This window comes from Aspergillus pseudonomiae (genome assembly GCF_009193645.1).
Source record: "Aspergillus pseudonomiae strain CBS 119388 unplaced genomic scaffold BDV37scaffold_23, whole genome shotgun sequence".
Classification (NCBI taxonomy): domain Eukaryota; kingdom Fungi; phylum Ascomycota; class Eurotiomycetes; order Eurotiales; family Aspergillaceae; genus Aspergillus; species Aspergillus pseudonomiae.
In genome coordinates this window covers 1-17,316 of record NW_022476015.1, presented here as the reverse complement: position 1 = coordinate 17,316, position 17,316 = coordinate 1, and the positions used below count along the sequence as shown (strand labels likewise).

Below are 17,316 nucleotides of genomic sequence, written 5' to 3'. Positions count from 1 at the left end.
ATATACGGTGTTCACCTTCGGTAGTTGATTGCTTGATCCTGGATTGACTGACGCAATAATATCTGTTCTTAATTATCTGGATCGACTGATATGTAGTCGAAGCGTACATTGTATGTACATATGTATTGACAAGTGTATACGATGCCCACTCAAACGTTCGTCAATTCAGCGAATGTTTGCTCAACTGTACCTCACACTAAAAACCATCCGCGCTGTCTTTCCCTGCTCGCTTTAGGGCGGGGGAAAAGTAACCCGGGAGGCGTCTCCGGTTACATGCTCGATCCAGTATAGAACGAGTTAGTGAGCACGTTAGAGAGTGCCGACTGTTCGAGATTCACAATCACATCTCCGATTCTCATTCCTGATGTAATCTTGTCAATTGAATATATCCTTATTCCCTGTCTACCCGAGAATAAACGGGACAGCTGAAATACACTGGGTCTATACAAGATATTCGCAGTGGAGCCCCGTCTGAAACCAAGTATTGGCCCTCTCTCGTCGTCCATCACGCCCACGTTCCTTTAACGGTGCCAGTCGGCCACCGCTCCCGACTCGGTCTGTGCTGGCCTTTGTTGGTATTATCCCGCCAAGAAGCTACTACACCCGCCGTCATCGTACCTTCTGGGTCCCTCTCAACCGACAGACGGTCGAAGCTTTGCCCAGTAATTTACCGCTCGGATACGAGCACATGACCGCTTTGTTGCCCGTGAAGAACAATTGATATGGTTGGATCGATAAGCACTCCCCTCAGCATATTTAAGACTAGTACAGAGTATACTCGGCTTCTCCTCCGTAGTATGTATGACCTGCCTTGTCGGGTAACGTCTCTCATGGCTTCGAATCGGAGAGGGCCGTTCTCACCCCGCAATTTATCGCCTTGGATCAACCTGGTGCGTGCTTTGCTTGCAGGTCAGCCTTTGCGCTTAGGCTCTTTTCTCTTCTCCACGGGCGTGACACCAAAGGATCACCTCACCTGATCTCGGTGGAATTTGTTGAACAACAGGCGTTGTATATGATATGATCTGAATTGGCGTGGTCGTCTTTGTTTGGATCGGTTTCTTGTCTCAGACTAGTGCTTATTTCTACACTTCTGTGATTTTTCGTGGGATCTAGACAAAATTAATTCCTCGGGCCTCAATCAGGCTTTGCGCTTATTTTTTTTTGTTGTGGTTGTTTTTTTATTTTTAATCTATCGAGCTGAATCAAGCATGTCGTCTCGTGATCATATCCTTGATTAATTACGGTGCCGATCCGGCCATCACTCGCTCGGCCAGTCGCTCCTCTCCTACTTCTTCCATTTCGCGGTCACTGACCTCCCGCGGTCCAATCCCCGCCAATCCCCAGACTCCTGGTCTGCGTCGCGCGAGTAATTGCGCCGCCGTCCGTTCATCCGAGTGCAAATGTGCGCCCGACTTGCGCAGCAACATAACATGCTCCGATAAGCCTGCGTTGGCCGCCAGGAACAGTGGGGTGCGGTTGTTGCGATTCCGAATGTGGACGGAGCCACCCTGCATCAGCAGAAAGCGCAGGATAGAGAGGGATGGCGATGTCGCGGCCAGATGCTAAGGGTCTTTGTCAACGGGCGGGTAACGGCAATGGACGGAGGGAGGGTATCTTACGATCGGAGTATTGCCAGAGTAATCGGCATCGTTCAAAAGGTAGTGGTTTTCGAGTTTCAGGATCTCTTCGACTCGTGCAAGATCGCCCTGAGCGATGGCATAGCCCAGGATGGTAAGTGTCTGGACACGCTCGGTGAGGGCGCCGTCTGGGTGACGGAAGACGGGTTGCGAAACCTCCGTCAGTTCTCCTCGGAGTGATTTCGACATGTCCCGTGCCACGGACTCCGGGGTTGCGTTGGGCAGACCAAGGAGATATGCCAATTTTGTCAGCGCGGCCTCCGTAGTCAAGTCGAGACCGGCGACAACACCAGCTCGAGACAAGCTCATGCCAGTGGCATATACCGGGCTAACGCTGCCAGTCAAACCTGCTCAGAGTCAGAGTTGAACGGTCCCATCGCGTGAGATTGGAGATCGTGGGCATCTTACACTGGGTAACGTTAACAATCACAATCCCTCGCTTGATGGCGTCCGCAAGCACTTTAATCAAAGCGTTATCTTGACCGTCTGGTGCGTTGCCAGCTCCAAAGGTCTCTAACACTAAACCACGGAGTCCTTCTAGTCTCAACACGGCGTCAATCATTTGGGGCTTGATGCCCGGGAATATACGAAGACAAGCGACATGGGCGGTATCTAGATCTGTCTGGATGCTGAAATGCTCGATGCCCCTTGGCCGATTCACCAGCTCCCAGTTGACGTTAGTGCGCATAGAAGTGGTTACAGCCAACGGTGTGCAGTTCGGAGAATCGAATGCACCGAAGTCACTGGCCGCCACCTTGCTCGACCGGTTACCACGGAATAGTCGATTGTTGAAGTACAGACACACTTCTGGGATCATGAAGTGGCCAGCCACAACCAGAGACCCAAGAAGGTTGTCTGTCGCATCATTCTGAAGCTCCAGCATTGGAGCCTGGGATCCCGTAAGAATTACGGTTTTTCCCAGGTTTTGCAGCATGAAGCTGAGTGCGGAGCTAGTATACGCCAAACTATCTGTACCGTGAAGGATAACGAATGCGTCAAATAGGGTGTAGTTTCTCTCGACGGTTCGCGCAATTTCTGCCCAGCCTTTGGCATCGATAGAGCTGCTGTCCAGTAGCTCCTCAAATTCAAACACCGTATATCTTACTCGGCGGCCGTACGCAGTCTGGGGTGTCCGTAGACTCTGATGGCCCTTGATCTGGCCTGTGTTATCGACAACAACATCCATCATGGTCGAAGGAGAGCCATCATTGAAAGTAGGCACCCGGGCCAGGCATTGCTCTTGAAACCCTCGCGCTGGTATAAACCCTGATGGTGACGGTCGCATACAGATGGTACCTCCGGTCATAATGATAAGGACCCTCGCTTCAGGGAGTTGAGGTTCTAATTGTTGTTCAGTCATCTCATGGATGACACCGTCCATGATTGCCATGATGAGAATGAGAAGCTTCAAACTCGCCGGACCCTTGACCACCCTACAAGGATGCGCAGAATAACGCGCAGGTCGAGAACTGGCTGGCGTAGCAAAACAACAGCGATAAAAATCGTGGCCTCTTCTGTGCTCTTCAATACGTATCGTTGAAGCTGTGCGATGCGACCCAGTTGACTCTGATAGCAAGCTGAATCAGCAAACAGATAAGCCTCCGAACGTGGGGCAGTCAGTGACCTTGCGAATTGAAACGAGTGCTTTTATAAGATTCTAATAAGATGCTGCGGAGAGATAACATTCATAGACTTCGCAGCCGCCTCTACCCCAACGCATTGAGGGTTTAATTTGGAGAAACAAGACTCCGATCAACGGCTACCCAGTATTCTATTACGTACAGCAGCACACGATTCGGCGAGCGGCTTCAAATCCTGAAAACGTTTGGGTGGGAAAATTTCGGGTGCACGCAACACCGAATTTAACTGGTGGATCACAGACGGAGTCCCGTCAACTTAAACACACACAAGACCCACAGCAAGAAGAGGCTTTTTTCTCTCTCTTTTTATTTTTGTCTGTGTTGTTATTTTATTTTAATGTTTTAGCTTTCGTGTCTCTGAGACAAGGAGTATGTAGCAAGCAAAACCTAGATTGAAAGCCTGGATCCAGGTAGCCATTGACACAAGTTATTGGTATTAATAGAACTACCGAATATTGCCCACATATGGCGCTCTTTGTGCATTTTGCATCAGCAAAAGACACCACTGCATTAATATAGTCTGTTATACCGGTATCAGGTACAAAACATGGAAAATGTCACATTGATATCATGCAATTAGCTGCCATGGTCAATGTGCTTGAGTATACTCTGTAGTAATTCCATCCATCCCGATTGTATGACTTACCCGTGATGTTATTGAACAAATTGCATACAACATAAAAAGCAACAATTCTCAGGCCTTCCATGGATCCAACGGATACAAACTCACTCGGCCAGATGCGGCATAGCCAACAGTCACATGGCAGTCAGATCTCACCTGCGTTCACTTGCTTCAATCTATGAACTTCATCTTCCTTTACAAAATGTCAAGTCTCGGATTACAACTCAAACAAAATGGTTATTGAACTTTTTTGAATTTTTTTGTTTGTAAAGGTCATCAGCTCCTATGTCTTCAGGGTATCGTCGTCTGATGTACAACTCCCGACTCCACATAGAATTTCTCTGGGTTCTCGATCAACGATCCTCTCGTTGGCATTGTCAAAACGCCCTCACTTCGCCGTGGACAAATCATGAAAACGCTTGCAAATCACAAAAATAATATATACGTGCAGAATGGAGGAGTGAAAGAAGCGAAGTGTGGGATAATCAATATCCATCTTTACTCCGAGTCCTCGGACGCGCCATGGCCCTCGAGAGCGCTAACACTCCCTTTATATACGCGTCTACCGCGAGCGAACCAATCGCAAAGAACAATGAAAATCACAACACCATATACAGCCGAGACATAGTTCATGTCTGTGAGAAAAGTCAGCGGAAATGTCCAATCAGGTTAGGGGTAAGAAAGACTTACTGCCTGTGTTCACTGGCATGGTTGATGGGAAGGAGTACATGACAAGACAGAAGATGGTCCATAGGACGGTGACAATATTGGCGAAGGCGCCCCATTTTCCAAGCCAGAAGGGTCCATGGTTGATGTTGTCACGACCGCGGTACCAGAGGCATACGATGGGACAGGAGTACGAGATGTATAGCAGGGTGATACAGGCGGTCACCATGCTGTTGAAAGCGGTAGAGGAGCCGAGATAGAGCAGTCCGAGAACAGCAACGATGAAGCTGCTGGCGTTGTGCGCGTTCAGAGGCACATCGAGAGTGTGGTTGACCTGAGCGAGCCACTTGTGTCCAGGGATACCACGGTCACGAGCAAAAGCCCAGCAGAGGCGTGACTGCCAAGTGTGGCACGCAATCAGACATCCCATTCCGGTGACGAGCAACAATGTCTCCAACACAATGGCGCCGGGCACATTGTCAAGCGCTTGGTAGTAAAGTTCCAAGATGGGAACCCCAGTAGCTGTGTTCAGAAGCTTGTTCAGGTCATTCAGACTGAAGAACATGGAGATACAGTAGAACCAAGACGTGACGAAGCCAATGCCAACGGTGGCCATAATAGCGATGGGGATGTTCTTCTCAGGCTGTGGTACCTCCTCCGCAAGGTGGGTCGCAGAGTCCAAACAGGCAAAGATCCAGTTTGGATTGATCAGCCCAACAATGAAAGCCATACCGTCCGACTCCCATCCAGTGGAATTGACGAAATGACCAAACACATATGCTGCGCTGGCATGAGTCTTAGCACAAGCGGGCACTGTGACCAGGATCACGAAGAAAGAGAGTAGCGAGATGTAAAGGGTGACCTTTGCAACTGCAGGCAACGTTTTACCCCAGCAGTTGAAGAGGTAACAAAAGAAGTTGATGAGCTGATAGGCTACCACAGTATGCCATGGCTGCGGAACACTATTATCTTTAAGTCAGCACTACAGACAATAAGATGTATCTAGAAGGAAGGTTAGGACAGAGCATACAATTCGGGATGGCCAAGTTGCCACATTCCTACCCCAGCGGACCCAAGACTGAGAGCTACACTGGCACAGGCGAAAATGGCACCAGCATATCCAAACCAGCCGGTGAAATAGGATGCAAATCGTGAATATTTCTTAGGCGCAAGTTCATTGGCCCAGAAATATTGACCACCGGCATTGGGCATGGAGCTGGCCAGTTCGGAAAGCGAGGCACCCACACATGTTGAAATGAAACCGATCCAAATCAATCCGTAAACGATAAGGACCGTGCCTCCAGAACTGATACCAGTGATCAAGGATGCAGAGATACCAAACCAGGAATTGGACATACAAAACGCAATACCAACAAGTGAGAGTATTGAGAAATTGCGCTGCAAATCCTGTGTGTATCCCATCTCGGCTAATCTGAGTGCGTCAGAATCATCAGCTCCTAACGCATTCTCACTCTTGCATGCCGGATTCACATTCGGCTTCTTTTCTATGTCAAAGTCGGCCATTGTTGCGGTTGATTGCAATGGGTGTCAGTATACGGGAATGGTGCAAAGGGCAACACAGTGTTCGAACGAGGGATACAGAGCCAGCTGCCGTGTTGCAATGTTACTGCGTGGGAGTACCTAGATCGGATGGTCTAATTGAATCAATTATAACCACGGTTGCATAAGGGCTTATGGGTTCGTTCCGGGTCTGGTTCGAACGGTAACGGGGCTGCTGTTGGACAGGTTGACTGCTGTTAGGGTTACGGGTTCGAGGTAGGGTTCTGGCGATGTTACTGCTGGTCAGGTTGACTGCTGTTGGCAGACTTCCTGCGGGTCCAAAGTCGCGAATGGGTTGTCGAGTCTGTCGTCGGGTCCGAGATATCGTTGGGTGATTGTCGCACACGGAGGGATGACTGCACCTATCGATACGGCGATACAAGATACAGGACAGCCGAAGCGATCAGTATTGGAGAATTCAATCTCTTGTTTTTTGTTGCTTGTTCTCTCGAGCTATCAACAAAGCGGGAAGGCGTAAGACATAGACGGAAGTCTTGGTGTCGAGTACAGCCTAACGCAAAATGAAGCAAATACCTCAAGCTGCAGATGCAGGAGAAGGTGTTTGCAGAAGGTAGATGGGAGAGGAGAATATGAAAGGAGAAACTGATGTGAAGTTGGAGAAAGATTGGCCCCATGGGAGGGGCAACAGTGAGTATTTAAGATATCGTCACGCTACGCTTCATTTTTGTTTTCCTTTTTTGTTATTAATGTCCATTGTCAACCCTACTGTGGTATGCCTCGATGTACTCCGTAGCCTTCCTTGTCGACTCCACTTTGGATTGATTAGTTGATCCCCCAAAGGTCCGAGAGGTTCCCCATCTTTTACCTCTCTTGGCTCCATCTCTCACGGAAGCACTAACTATGGTGGACAGAAGTGATAGGCACAAAGTCAAATTTCGCACTCCGATTTGCTCCACCTAGCAGTGTGATATCGTCATAGGCTGTGCACTAGGCACAGAATTAACCTAGTGTTATTCTGGTTCTGCAGTCCCTGGTGGCGATGGGTTGAAAGAATGAGGCACTATTCGGCTGTGGTCAGGGCTAGTTCGATAGCCTTGGTTACATAGTCAACTTTGCCGCAATGGTTGGTTGATCCTTGCTGCACCCGGTGGCTTCGCTCCACTTCGGCCCTAGAGGCTCCGCCGAAATTTTTTGATTCCCTATGCGTTTTCACAACTTTGGATTTTGTTTTCCCTACTCATCTTTCTCCTTCCCTCCAACGTCATACATTATAATTTGTGCGCGTCAGGAGGAGTTTTCCGCCGTCTAGTTCAAACCGGCTCGGAACTTCAAAGTTCATCGGCCCGTGTCCGACGGTTTCTAGAAAACCAATCCTGCAGCAGGGATTCTTGCGAGAGCCCACGACCTGGTCAATAGTTGCTATGCTCCTTACATGCCATTCGACAATCAGTTTTATTATAGTTTCCGGGTGATATTAACCAGGTTATTATCATTGACACCTTAAGGATTCCTTAGGAAAAGTCCGCTCAAACCGTTGACGTTCCGAACTTTCTCCAGTCGCGTGCAGTTGCTAGCCTTTTGGTTTTAGTAACGTCCACGACCGGGACCAGTGGAGCTCACTCTTATGTGAGGTTTTGATTCGCACGTCGAGCCAAGATGAGAAACACTCGACTAAAAGATAACCTCACCGATCCGCGTGTGAAACTCGAGGTATTTTATCCTCGGTCGAGTGGTCTGCATCCTCCCCCTGGAAAAAAAAAAAAAAAAAAGGAAAAGAAAAAATACCATACCCAACAACCCAACAACCTCTGTAATACAATATGCAATGAAGTATACACCTTTACTACTATTTTCTGAAAGTGAGCGCAATCATATCCTACCTTCCAGAGCCAATAAGATATTCGGTCTTTATCGCAAACATACCCTGAAGCTACTACTAGTAGTATCCCACTCGATGTTAGGGAGCGCCCCTAGTTAATTACGGAATCTTCCCGCGCCTAACAGAGCTTGGCTCTACTCAGCCTTCTGCCTCCCACATGCTCACAGGCAGCAACGTTTACCCCTTAGAGAAGCTGGATATCTTAGCCGGGAGCGTTTCAGTTGGCTTCTTTTCCATATCAAATGGCGATCATTGCTGTACGTCGTCAGACCGTGTAACGTGTAACCTTTCTCTCGGACAGGCTAATAAAGTCTATCCTTTGAGGTAATCTCGACGGCTAAGACCGATGATAAGGCGTGGTATATGAACCCGTCACTTCAATTCTACACTGGGATGACTCGGTGATAGCATAGATAACAATAGCCTTGTTTCCTATTCTTCTCTTATGCTTCTGATGTGGGTAGCAACTAGGCCAAGTGCGTACGTAACGGAATCTAACCGACAGCTTCAGATCCATACTCCGTAGGTAACATTCGGCATGGCAGCCACAAAAGCTTGGAATCCGCTTCCCCATCGGGAATAGCCCTGGGAGTGGCCCAGAACAGTTCAGCATCCGATTCCGAATGGCATAAGAGTTATGAGAAAATCACTTCAAGTAGGGAAATTCTATCGCTCACCAACACCATGTATTATAGCAGAATTGATCACAGTTGTCCGAAAAGTGGCCTTGTATCCACCTTTTTCAATCCTCGACTTCCAAGGATTCCTCTATCACGTTAAGACAGAAGGCCGTGAACCTCAATGACGTAGAAATATATCTGACATACTAGAAGTCTTGCTCATGGTCGCAAAGAATGCCATGAATGATCCACATGCATTCATCTCGTATTACTGTTATGCATCTAAATTTAGACTCGTCTTATCTGATATTCCCACGCGATTTGCTACCCCATATTCTGAGAGGACATATCGTCACGCGAGCTCCAGACGTAACGATCGCACCTAGTTGACTTTGCCTCGATGGTCGCTACTACTGGTATGCTTCATTAAATGAAGATAACTGCCAAAGCCCTTGAGTATACCAAACGGGGAAACCGTATGGTGTCTCGAGCAGATCTGCAAACCCGTAGCCTATCCTCATGCAGGAGGGACATCTTTACTCTTTTCGGGTAACCACTTGAGTTTACCCTAAACCAACGATCAACTACATATACCCGAGAGCGCCTGATGACCGTTAATCTCCTCTTTCTCAGCCACCAAAATCTACACCAATCTGACATATGTCTGCTTGTTCATTTGCCCATGTTACTGTGTTATGATAAGCTTTAATCAGTTATTGGTTGCTGTGGATAACCTGCGATTGATTAATTGACCAGCCTGTTCGGTCGTTATCTTACACTTTGGGGTACCGACGGGAAGGAGTCAATGCTTCCTTTGAAACGAGGTTAATGGCTGAGGTGTTGTGGCCCAGGGATTTTCCGGGGTACTAATAGTTTGTACCTTGCCACTTTGGTCTTGTTGCATTGGCTTTACCGGACGGATCAGCGGGCTCTTGTCGGTGAGATAGGGTTTTATTCCTTCTTACGGGCATTGCATGGAGAAGGAGTCGCTCAAGGTTTACGACATAATGAATACGGGGACCGCCAGAAGGATTTGGGTTATGCGGGGAGTGCCTATCTCTTATCTCCTTCTTTCAACCATTCTGTTCCTTGAACATCTGCGATTCAAGCGATCGCATGATAAGGTACTCAGATAGTACCAATAGTCTGCGTGCTCCGGTCACTGTGGTTTATTGATAGGGTATCTTTTCTATTGCCGTCTCCCCTATGGCAACGAGAGTGACAGATTGACGGAGGATTACTTCTCTTGAATCGTGATTCATACTCCTTACCCTCCTCGAAAATGAGTGAAAACATGGCAAGACTCATATAGAGTCTGTTACACCCTTTGCAGTGGTATCATTGAATTCGTCTGATTTCGTCAAAATGTTTTTCTCCTCATTATTAGGGCCACAGACAATACCGCTGCAAGCAACCGCGGTGGGTGGCTACTCCGCGGAAACGAGATATTGCTATTATCAGCCGTGTTCATCGGACCAGGCGCACTCGTTACTTGCAGAGGTAGCCTCGTCGCACGGTAAGGTATTTAAATATTATTCCCGGTGCCATTCCCAGAGGAGTAATACGTGGTACTGATACTAAACGCATCATCCAGTTTCGAAGCTGAGGGCTGATGTTGTGCATGGTGATATGCAATATTATGTTGTGGCTTTCGGCGTCCTTCCCGGCGAGAAGGGAGATACTGGCAGACAAAGCCACCTTGGATACAACGCGAACAGGATGGTTGAGTGGCATCAAATTTGAGATGCTGTTTGCGGCATTCCGTGATATTGAGTAATATGATGGTTTATCTCTTTATCTCTTTCTCATGTCTCTGAGGGATGAAGATATTCTGAACTCGCTGTAAGTCTCCTTTTCACCCTGTCTTTCTCTTTCTTTCTGAGGCACGCGGTGGTGACCTTAAGATTATTCAGTGCGCTGCTTAGTAGGTTCTAGGGCCCGCGAGTCGTAACTCGCGGATAATGTTGGTCTTTTGGCAAAATGTCTTGTATCGCCTAAGCCCTAGATTAGGTGCTTTACATTCTCTTTTCCCCCTCTCTTTCTATTTATGCTGTTGGAGTAAAGTGGCATTGGTCTTCCTACTGCCTCGTTAGATTTCCAGAAATTGCATTCTCGGTTGCAATGTTCTCTTTGCCAAGTCACGACATATATGTACTAGATACTTGGCGCCTGCATAAGCTTGTTATTCTTATGTTGTTTTTACGCGAGGTTTCCAATACTTCGTTGGTGGACATCATTGATGTCTATATTGGTGTATAACAGACGATCGCGCATGTCGTGTTCTCATAGCTGGACACATTGGCACATCTGCAAAGGTCAGTTTCTCTCGATGAAGTAATGAGCTTTGCTTTACTATGGCTTTATCATTGACTGATGCCTATTGTTGGCAGTGGTTACTTGAAGTGCTTGAGTTGATACGATGGAATGACGAAAAGCTTTTCCTTCAATATCAACCATGGAGAGGATTGTATGAGATAACAGCTCCGCTTAAAGCAAGACACAAGACATTGACAAGCCCATGCAAGGGACCCTAGAGCTCTACGAGGAACTCCTATGTCAGTTACGTGACAAGTTGAGGTAAAACGCGTCACCTTAGGCTAATCTCTGAAATACAACATAAACTGAGTGTATAATTTAACATCCGCAGGTCAACATAGTTCATCCATATGGTTACAATAATAAAGGGCTTAGATGTTTACCAATTTGAGGCTATATTGCCAGCATTTCCCATCTTATCTGGCACATGGTTTCTGCTGTCAAAAAGCGCCCCGAGTAGATTTTATTCTAGGTAACATTGAACAAACAGCGGTATACTCCACAGTGGGGGATATATGATATCACAAGGTTAAATCAACGACTAATGATATATTGGTTAAGTGGGGTATAATGGAATATATATAGTAGTAGCCTACGCTCTCTTATGATCAAAATAGTACGGAGTGTATAAAACTAATGGGTCACTTGTGCTTACATGTGATGCCGGTGTATGGAGCTTTTGGTTTTTGAGGGTAGTATGTTAAACATGGGTCTAATTTATAGCCTGGATATGGAGTACATATCTGTTATTCTTATGAGTACTTTAGTTGTACTGTAGTTATGAAGCATTGTTGATTACAAAGTTGAAGTTCAAGGTTTCTTTCGGTGATGAACTGCCTGCCCATGCTGTATTTAAATTGTATAGAGGGGTAAACGGACTGATACATGCCACATTTCATTATTTAATAAAGCCAGGAGATGTTCTTTATATTGAGGTTGCATTGTCGCGGGAAGATGCCTGGTGAAAGCCCCAGGCTACGAGATCATGTGCCAATGATCTGCCTTCTGATGCGGTTCACCGTCACACCCTCGTTTCATCGTTTCCTACTCCATATTTAATCTATGCAACGCACGGTAGAAGATCTGTGGAATTTTTGGAGGTAAGATCTGACTATGTCTTGTTTTCTTCTTTTTTCTTTTTCTTTTCCTTTCTCTCTTTTTGTTTTAGCTCTCAGATCCGATGCTGCTTAGACTAACATCCAGTAGTGACACGGGATGAAGTTTCTATTCTCAACATGGTCCACAGTTCGTCCGATTCTGAAACGACAGTCGCTAACTTTCGGGGAAGTACTTACCCGCTTTCCTCTCAGCGACCGTGAGACACAATTCCCAGGATATGCTTGCCTCATGACTCAGAAAGTCAATGACTCGTGTGGGCGAGGAAGATATAAGGCTCCCCCTTGGTTGGCCTTATTCAGAACATAATTTTGAGCCTGTACCAGACTGACAAAGTACCCCTGAGGCTCGGATGTGCATGATGTCACGTTTCAACCTCCTATCCGCAATTTGCGACCGACCCAAACATCGGCCCCAGACCAACGCGTTAGCGTCCCGCTAGTCAGGAACGGGATCCAGCAACGGCCAATCTTCTGCCTTGGGCCCAATTCCGTTTTCCTCTCATTTGCAAGTCAAAACCTCCGATGAAACCATAACCCTTCGTTTCAGGTCAATCCACACCGTTACGCCTCCTGCTTTATCATAGGGCAGGCGCCCGATATGGCGCCTCCGGAGGTTCAGAATGACCTCCCCTGTTCGCTGGGTCCAAACGAACGACGGAGTACTGAAGTCTGGTATTGCCCCTGGAGATCAGCAATATCAAAGAATGGGGCCAAGTGGAGGCCCAGGGAAACCGTCGGGCACTGCCTCTCTTGGGCGCTGGCTAGCTGAGAAAACCCAAGACGCTCACGTCTCTGAGTGGACGTCCCACTGGCACACGAGACGTCGAGGAAAACCGCTCCAGTCCTCTGTTAATTATCTGTCATTAATGGAGGTCCTGCGAAGGTTGTGATAGGGAGGAAGGGAAATCGACATCCCAGCCCCCCGCGCTTGTAAGTTTGTTCTAAGTGGTTCCCGGCTATTGGGTCTGCAGTCTGATAGAGGCGACGCTAACCATTCTAATGAAATTTCCTTGAGATGATCTTGCTCTTTATCGATTAACCCCTCCCTGCAGAGTTTGGTTCGGACGATTGTCATTAATTTCGAGAAGGAAAAGAAGCGCAATAGTCATGGGAATAAGGGGATAGAATTTAATAGTTCCATGATCGGTTCTTAGCGACCCAACGGCCAAGTCAAGTTCGGTTCTTGGGGCCGAGAAATAGGTAGAAGACCAAGATGCAGAATTAAGTAAGTAGTTTATCAGATAGGGGCGACGGCAAGCGAAATGAGAAAAATTTAAAAAAGTGAAAAGGGCAACAATCAAAGACAATCGCGATTGGTGAACGGGGGCAAATTGGACTGGACTGACTGACATTCCCCAACGAACAGACCACCTGCTGTTGAAGTCACTCGGCTGTTTTTCTACTATCGCTTTGTTTAAAACCACTTCCTCCGCTCCCCTTCTTTAATATTTCCACCACATCATCCGACGGCGTTGACGTCCTTCCGCTCCTTTATTTTTCAGAAGGATTGTATCCTTTCTGACTCGTCGTTTTATTTTACACTCCTTTGTGTCGCTCTTTCTCCACTGTCTCTCGTTAAATTTGTTGATTTCTGTTATTTTTGCGGTCGTGAACTGACGGTACGATCGACTATGTACACCCTGGTTGTTTACCATTCCAGCCCAGGAAACATGGCTAATGAAGAACGAGGTTATTAGATAACCGACTCAAAAGCCCTGGATTCCTGGTGAGATTCCAGCATAACTATCGGATTATCTTGATTCAAGTCGAAGAATCGATCGATCGACCCTAGTAATCCCTGCGGATTTCCAAAACGGGTATGTCTACAATTTCTCTCTATCGCTTCCTCTCCTTTTTCTTGCTGCCCCCCGGTCCTTTGCACTTTCTTACACTCCAATGTAATATCATTCCTATATACACTCTATTCTTCGAAGCTCCAGCCCTAAATACCCTCGTGTAATACATCCAGTGGCGCGTAAAAAGAGGCGGAGCGCCGACGAAGCAAGGGGAATCATCTTCGCCCCTTGCGCCAGACCACCAGCCGCTGATGTTGAGGAACCATGATGTCAGAGGATTGTCCTGTTCAAGGTTCTTTTATTACATGTGGAGCTTGTTTCAAAGGGTTGGAGTTATGCGCGAACCTGCTTTGCCACTGTTGTGATTGTTCATGATGCGTTCTTATACTATGTTCTAATCCCCGCCATCGCGCCGACGATGCTACTGCGAAGTAGCCAGCGGCGCCAGGCCTCATCGGCTCCCTTCCCTATTCTGAACTTTATTCTGCCATATGATTCTTAATTATTGACCCTGGTGACGCTTTAGCCGATTACCTCGCTCGTGGTAGTGGACAGTCAATTGTCGCTCATTTTGCAGCCCACTCTTGTCCCTCTTTCTGAGATCCATCAACATTAAGGATCATGCGCCAAACGATGAGGCTTGATGTCGGCCTAGTGACAGGCCTGGCTGCCTTTTCGGGGCTGGCTGAGGCGTTTTGGCGTCTCCCATGCCGTGGAAGAGCTGGTTTGGCTCGTCTTGATCCCCTTATGGACCCCGGAAAGGATTCGTACCATGTGCATGCAATTCATGGACCTGACAGTTAGTTCACCAGCCTTACCCCATGTTGGTCGATTGTACTGAGTGATGATAGCCTTCGCCATGACCGCCGATATGGATACCCTGAGGGATGGCAGCTGCACTTCATGCGCAGTCACCCAGGACAAGTCGGCGTACTGGCACCCCGCTCTCTACTTCATGCACGAGAATGGTGATACTGAAGTTGTCGATCAAGTGGGAGGCATGCTTGCGTATGTGTCTTCTTTTTATCCCTTCCTTAAGATCGACGGGAGTCGCTGACGTGATCCCTTACTCGAATAGCTACTATCTCCTTTACGGCAACAATGTGACCGCATTCCCAGAAGGCTTCCGCATGGTCGCCGGTGACACCTACAAGCGCGACTTTAAATGGCCTGTTCCCGATCCTCCCACGTCTGAATGGTCTGGTGAACAGGAATCGCAAGCTGCCCTTCGCCAGAAGGCGATCGGCTTCAACTGCCTGAACTACAACAAGGCAGCCGAACCCTCGCTCGGTCGACACTTCTTGCCTAACAAGACCTACCTTGACGAGCACTGTACCGATGGTGTTCGTTTTGAAATCATGTTCCCCTCTTGCTGGAATGGCAAGGATGTCGACTCTGATGATCACAAGTCGCATGTCGCCTACCCTTCCACGGTGATGGATGGAACATGCCCGGAGGGCTACGAGACTCGTGTCGTTTCTCTTTTCTTCGAGACTATTTGGAATACTTATGCTTTCAAGGACAAGAAGGGCACATTCGTAATTTCTAACGGTGACCCGACTGGCTTCGGTTACCACGCAGACTTTATTCATGGCTGGGAGTCTGGTGTCCTGGAGCAAGCAGTGAAGAAGTGTACCAATCTTTCCGGCCGCGTTGAAGATTGCGATGTGTTCGACATCCAGAGCGAGGCCGACCAGCGGAAGTGCAAGTTTGAGGTTCCAACTCTTTTGAAGAATGAGGATGTTTACTCTCACAAGGGTGGCCTTCCTAACGACCTCGTCGTCGGGTATGGACCCGCCTATGCAAGCCCCATTGAGTACACTACAGCCACGGCCACGCAAGCTCCCGGTGCCTCAGTGTCGGCCTCGGCGTCCGTATCGATCGGGTTATCCATCGACTTGCCAGGCATCGTGGCTGTCGAAACTTCGACCAGCTCCCCTACGACGCCCACATGGACACCTACCCCAACAACCTCTTATATCGAAGGCGATGTTACCCAGGCGATTGTTTACGTCGAACGTGAGATCACCGTTCTGGTGGATGGACAGGGAAACCCTCTTACAACGCAGACCGGAGGTCTTGAGACCGTTTCCACTGTCATGTCGACTACCACCAGCATCATCTCTACTGTTGTTACTATACCAACCGCTCCTCCTGCCAAGAGAGACCTGCATGAGCACAAACATGCTCATGGACATCATCGCCATGGCCACCACTAAACAAGAACTTCTGAGGTGGTTCAAATGACGACCAACAAGATGAATGGCAAAACTAAGGTTCCCTAATGGGATTCTTCCCGTTCTTATCCGTCATTCCTATACCTGTCTCGTGCTTTCAAGTTCATACCTCGATTCATCGAGTCCGGCACGAGCATTGTGCTTCGCTCCAAAGCTTGCTCCAGGAGACTTCTCTTCTTTCGTTTATAGTTTTCTTCACCTTGTCAATGCCTTATCCCTGTTATTTGGTTGTATATGCTACTCTTATCTGCTTCTTATCCTTGAGGGAACAGTTGAAGCGCGAGATTGATTTTGTTCTTCTCTTGATGAGAGTCGGGATGAGCTTTGTTAAATAAAAACCAATGAATACGTCCTGGAGAACTCCAGACTGACCACGCCCTTGTACGATTACGCTACTCAAAATTGCTTTTCGCACGCTGGATGTATGATACCTTTGTAGCATTTAATGCTATCTCTTTTTTTCAAATGAATCATATCAGCGTAATATTGTCTCTCTCTCCATGTCACTATTCTGACACGGATCTCCTTCACGCCTCAGATTGAATGGGGAATGACCCCCTTGAAAATACAGGCGGGAGGTTCAAAGGCAGTCAGCGTACCCTCCATGCCGTTCTACTGTTGTTTTCCAAAGGAGTGATGGTATTGTAGGCGGAATGCACCCTCGTCGAGTTTGTCGAAATTCAGAAGCTTCTTTAGCGTGGAAGGAATATCTATTCACTAGCTTTAGCCAAAAGTCAGATTAGACTAGGCCGAGTATGACAATAGTTCACCGGCACCGTAGATATGCAGAGGATCTTGCATTCAATATGTTGGCATTCAAAGACTAGTTGGCAGTCATGTTGCGAGGCATGAATGGGAACTTCTCTTTACGATTTGGGATTTGATTCTGCTTCCGCTACTAGTTTTTCTCCCATCCATGTGCCCATGTATGGCTAACTGGACAATGTATACTATTGAATTGGGGTCCCAGAGTCCAAAGAGACGATCTTCTAAGTGCTCCGATAACTTAGTAAGAGTCCTGACTACCGGGATCGATCTTCGTTGAACCTGGCGAAGGTTGTATTTTTTTTTTTTTTTTTGACGTTATTCCTCGTATTTATTCTAATTCCTTTCCATTTTCTAGATCCATTCTTCGTGAATAAACGAAAGTCCACTGATCTAGCCCTAATCCCCTCCGACATGTATTCCCTACCAGATCAACCCTCCACCTATAAATCCCATCGCCTCCTTTCTCCTGTAAGGCTTTTTTTTTTTTTTTTTTTTT

General features: G+C 47.5%; 4 protein-coding genes across 4 annotated transcripts; 2 read left to right on the top strand and 2 right to left on the bottom strand.

Annotated features, from left to right (window-relative positions):
- Positions 1-1,238: 1,238 nt before the first annotated feature.
- Positions 1,239-3,027, bottom strand: BDV37DRAFT_293110 (putative lysophospholipase; the record flags this gene model as incomplete). The annotated part of the gene is made up of 3 exons (XM_032089327.1): positions 1,239-1,562; positions 1,620-1,984; positions 2,046-3,027. The coding sequence occupies 3 exons, from the start codon at positions 3,025-3,027 to the stop codon at positions 1,239-1,241; spliced, it is 1,671 nt and encodes a 556-aa protein (XP_031942705.1).
- Positions 3,028-3,671: 644 nt separating this feature from the next.
- Positions 3,672-6,288, bottom strand: BDV37DRAFT_90960 (putative choline transport protein Ctr). The gene is made up of 3 exons (XM_032091424.1): positions 5,596-6,288; positions 4,590-5,527; positions 3,672-4,534 (listed from the first exon to the last, which is right to left on the bottom strand). Exons 1-3 carry the CDS (start codon positions 6,087-6,089, stop codon positions 4,398-4,400), a joined length of 1,569 nt encoding a protein of 522 aa, XP_031942704.1. The 5' UTR covers positions 6,090-6,288; the 3' UTR covers positions 3,672-4,397.
- Positions 6,289-9,488: 3,200 nt separating this feature from the next.
- Positions 9,489-9,786, top strand: BDV37DRAFT_244943 (uncharacterized protein). The gene has a single exon (XM_032081611.1). The coding sequence runs from the start codon at positions 9,560-9,562 to the stop codon at positions 9,719-9,721; it is 162 nt and encodes a 53-aa protein (XP_031942703.1). The 5' UTR covers positions 9,489-9,559; the 3' UTR covers positions 9,722-9,786.
- A 4,650-nt stretch (positions 9,787-14,436) lies between these two features.
- Positions 14,437-16,034, top strand: BDV37DRAFT_281790 (DUF1996 domain-containing protein; the record flags this gene model as incomplete). Its single annotated transcript, XM_032086894.1, has 3 exons — positions 14,437-14,614; positions 14,667-14,823; positions 14,894-16,034. The coding sequence occupies 3 exons, from the start codon at positions 14,437-14,439 to the stop codon at positions 16,032-16,034; spliced, it is 1,476 nt and encodes a 491-aa protein (XP_031942702.1).
- Between the last annotated feature and the right edge of the window lie 1,282 nt (positions 16,035-17,316).